The sequence below is a fragment of the Aplysia californica genome, unplaced genomic scaffold (assembly GCF_000002075.1).
Source record: "Aplysia californica isolate F4 #8 unplaced genomic scaffold, AplCal3.0 scaffold00468, whole genome shotgun sequence".
Classification (NCBI taxonomy): Eukaryota; Metazoa; Mollusca; class Gastropoda; order Aplysiida; family Aplysiidae; genus Aplysia; species Aplysia californica.
In genome coordinates, this window is record NW_004797738.1 from 212,265 (window position 1) to 215,415 (window position 3,151).

The 3,151-nt window shown below is 42.7% G+C and overlaps 1 protein-coding gene across 1 annotated transcript in view; it reads right to left on the bottom strand.

Annotated features, from left to right (window-relative positions):
• The window catches only part of LOC101863923 (UTP--glucose-1-phosphate uridylyltransferase), a gene marked incomplete in the record, with an annotated part of 68,234 nt that overhangs the window by 18,047 nt on the left and 47,036 nt on the right, over positions 1-3,151 (bottom strand). The window contains 1 exon segment of the mRNA XM_013086442.2: positions 85-192. Coding sequence (XP_012941896.1) covers positions 85-192 — 108 coding nt within the window.

The following is a 3,151-nucleotide window of genomic DNA, read 5'->3' on the forward strand; positions in this document are numbered from 1 at the left end:
GAGAGAGAGAGAGAGAGAGAGAGAGAGAGAGAGAGAGAGGGAGATAAAGACACAGACAGACAGAGGTTTGAACCTCGGACTTACAGCATCAGGGGCCAGAAGCTTCAGCTTCTCCCACTCCACAGAGGGGCCAGACTCTCGCAGGAACCGGGCGAACAGATTCTCGAAGCTATCAAACTCCTTGCGCACTTTCTGGGGAAGAAAGAGAGAGAGAGAGAAAAATTAACGAAACTGAAGATCTTTTTCAGCATCGGAAATCCCCGTCGATCCAGGATCGTGATGAGGATAGATAGATAGATAGATAGATAGATAGATAGATAGATAGATAGATAGATAGATAGATAGATAGAGATAGATAGATAAAGATAGATAGACAGATAGATAGTTTGTTTTAGTGGAGGTTTTACGGCGCTCGCAACTACAAAAGGTCATATAAGTGCCGAAGATTAGAGGTGCCACAAGAGAGTGTACATAAAAATAGGAGGGGGAGATAGAGATAAAGACAATAGATATTTGATGGGAAAGAAGAAGCAAACCACACCAGAGCTCCCACCAACCACCCACGCTAAACTTGGAATAATAGGAACAAAGACTAAAGAAACTGTGTTTGAGTAAATAAAAGCGCCTTGACACCACAACAGTTTAACCCTATCCGTACGTCGTGTTTTACTATCGTATCCATACGACATGGGGAACTCTGTGCCATCACTTTCCAAAGAGGAAATTTACTCGTTAATCCGATCTGTACGCTTTGCATAGCAGTCTGTCAAAATGATTTTTTGAGAAATACTGAAAGTTTCAAGGAGATTTTTGTACTTGAAGTATTCTAAAATGTGAAGAATACAATCCCGGGTACAAAATGACCCTGAGGGGGTACGGATAGGGTTAACGTAGTGTTGGGAACAACAAAAACGAATTGAAAGAAATAACAGAGAGGGAAAGAAAAGACCCGAGAGACACCAGATGCACCCTCTCCCCGCTAACCTTATAGTATCATCCTGTGTATGAGACAGGTGTGTAAGAGTTAAATAATATATTTTCCTTTTTAGTAAGAATTTTAAAGTACTTGCGACACAATCACGTCATTTAAGTGCCAAAAGATTGGAGGTGGTATGCATGTGGTTGGCGGGTGGTCTGGTGCGTTTGCTCTTTCTTTCCAACAAAACATCAATGGTACTTGTCTCTCGACCTTCTTTTTCGGGTGTTGGTGTCCTGAAACTGTAACTGTAACGGCCCTGATTTTCGGCATTTATATATGACCTAGATCTAATTGTATTGAAAGCGCCGTAAAACACAATTTTGTAAAAAAGAAGTGTTACTGGACAGAAACATACAAAAAGGAGGAGGTGAAATAAGGACGAAAGATATTTAATAGTAAAGAAAGAGTAAACCACACCAGAACATCTGCCAACTACCCACAGAATAAGAACGAGGAGGAGGAGGAGGAGGAGGAGGAGGAGGAGGAGGAGGAGGAGGAGGAGGAGGAGGAGGAGGAGGAGGACGACAACGAGAGCAGGAGGATGAGAGGAGGAGGAGAAAAAGAGTAGGAGGAGGATAAAGATGAAGGAGGGGGAGAACGAGGAGGATGAAGACAATACAACACAAGCAGTGTTGTTAGCAGCTGTGACGGAGTATTGTTACAGCCACCGTCTTCACCTTCACTACTACGGCAGAAAACGTACTGCCGCATGGCATTAGTTTATCCTTGCAGGGTATCGAAAGAAACGAGGGGCGGCGGTCGACACAATAATATGGTCATTTAGTGCTGGTAAAAAGTAAGACAGACAGTTTTTTTAGTTTTTAGTTTTAGAAGAGATTTTACGGCGCTCGCAACTGCATAAGGTCATAACATGAGCACCAGAAGATAAGTGGTGTTACAAGAGAGTAACAAACATAAAAAAGAAGAAGGGGAGATAAGGACGATAGATGTTTGATAGGTAAGAAGAAGCAAACCACACATGAGCACCCGCTAACTACCCACGAAATATCTTCAATAACTATTTTGAAATAACGTGTGTGACTTACGAAGTCCATACATCGACACAATGATGGTCATTTAGGGCAGGGAAAAAAAGTAAGACAGACAGACAGAAACGACAGAGGGAAAGTAAAGAAGTAAGAACTACCATTGCAGGGGTGCCCTCCAACCACACGCCCTTTGAACAGCCCCCACCCCCCTTCCATAATTCCCTCCCAAACAACAATTCAAAGTTTTAACTTCTGCGACCAAATCATTTTAAGAAGCAGCAGCTGTTGTGTGGGTCGATATACTTAAGAGCACAATACATCATCGCGCTATGTCGAGCGGGCGGGGTAAGGACGACATCAGCAATGGGAAACAGTTGCGAGAATCAATCGTAAGGGGGACAGCATACAATTCCTTGTGCTGAGACGTAGAAGCGGGTTTGAATATCGAGCTGCAGCCTGCTTCGAAGGTTATCTAGCCTTTTATATATTTTTTGGGGGCAAGTGTTTTACGGCGCTCGCAACTGCATAAAGTCATATGAGCGCACGGGACACACCTAATATTTTCAGGGGAGTGCTTATTTAGGCCACATATGGCCTAAATAAGGCAAGGGAGGGGAGTTTAGCTTATTTAGGCCACACGTGCTCAAACTACCGGGGGACACCCTTTTCAGGCAACTGAGTTCGTTCCACTTTCATAATGGTGCACCTTTCTCATTTAGTACAGTTTTGTCTCAGTGTACAAAATATCATAATGAATATTGTAAGAACAAAGCACGATACGCATAATTTTGCTCAATCCCAATGGTTTGAATGAGGGCCAGATTTTTCCTTCATGGAGGGGCAAAATCTAGGCCACCATTTTGGCACACTTTGGTCAAGTGAAAAGGTCAAATCCTCCGAATGGACTTCCGGGTCAAATTTGGGGTATAAAAAGTGTGTACACAACGAGGCTGAGTCAAAGTTACACTATCTTTTCCTGGGTGGCACTCTCTCGTACTGTCTCGTAGTAGTACATCTATCGTACTGTCTCGTAGTAGTACATGTAGATCTAGTAGTAGTAGTAGTAGTAGTAGTAGTAGTAGTAGTAGTAGTAGTAGTAGTAGTAGTAGTAGTAGTAGTAGTAGTAGTAGTAGTAGTAGTAGTAGTAGTAGTAGTAGTAGTAGTAGTAGTAGTAGTAGTAGTA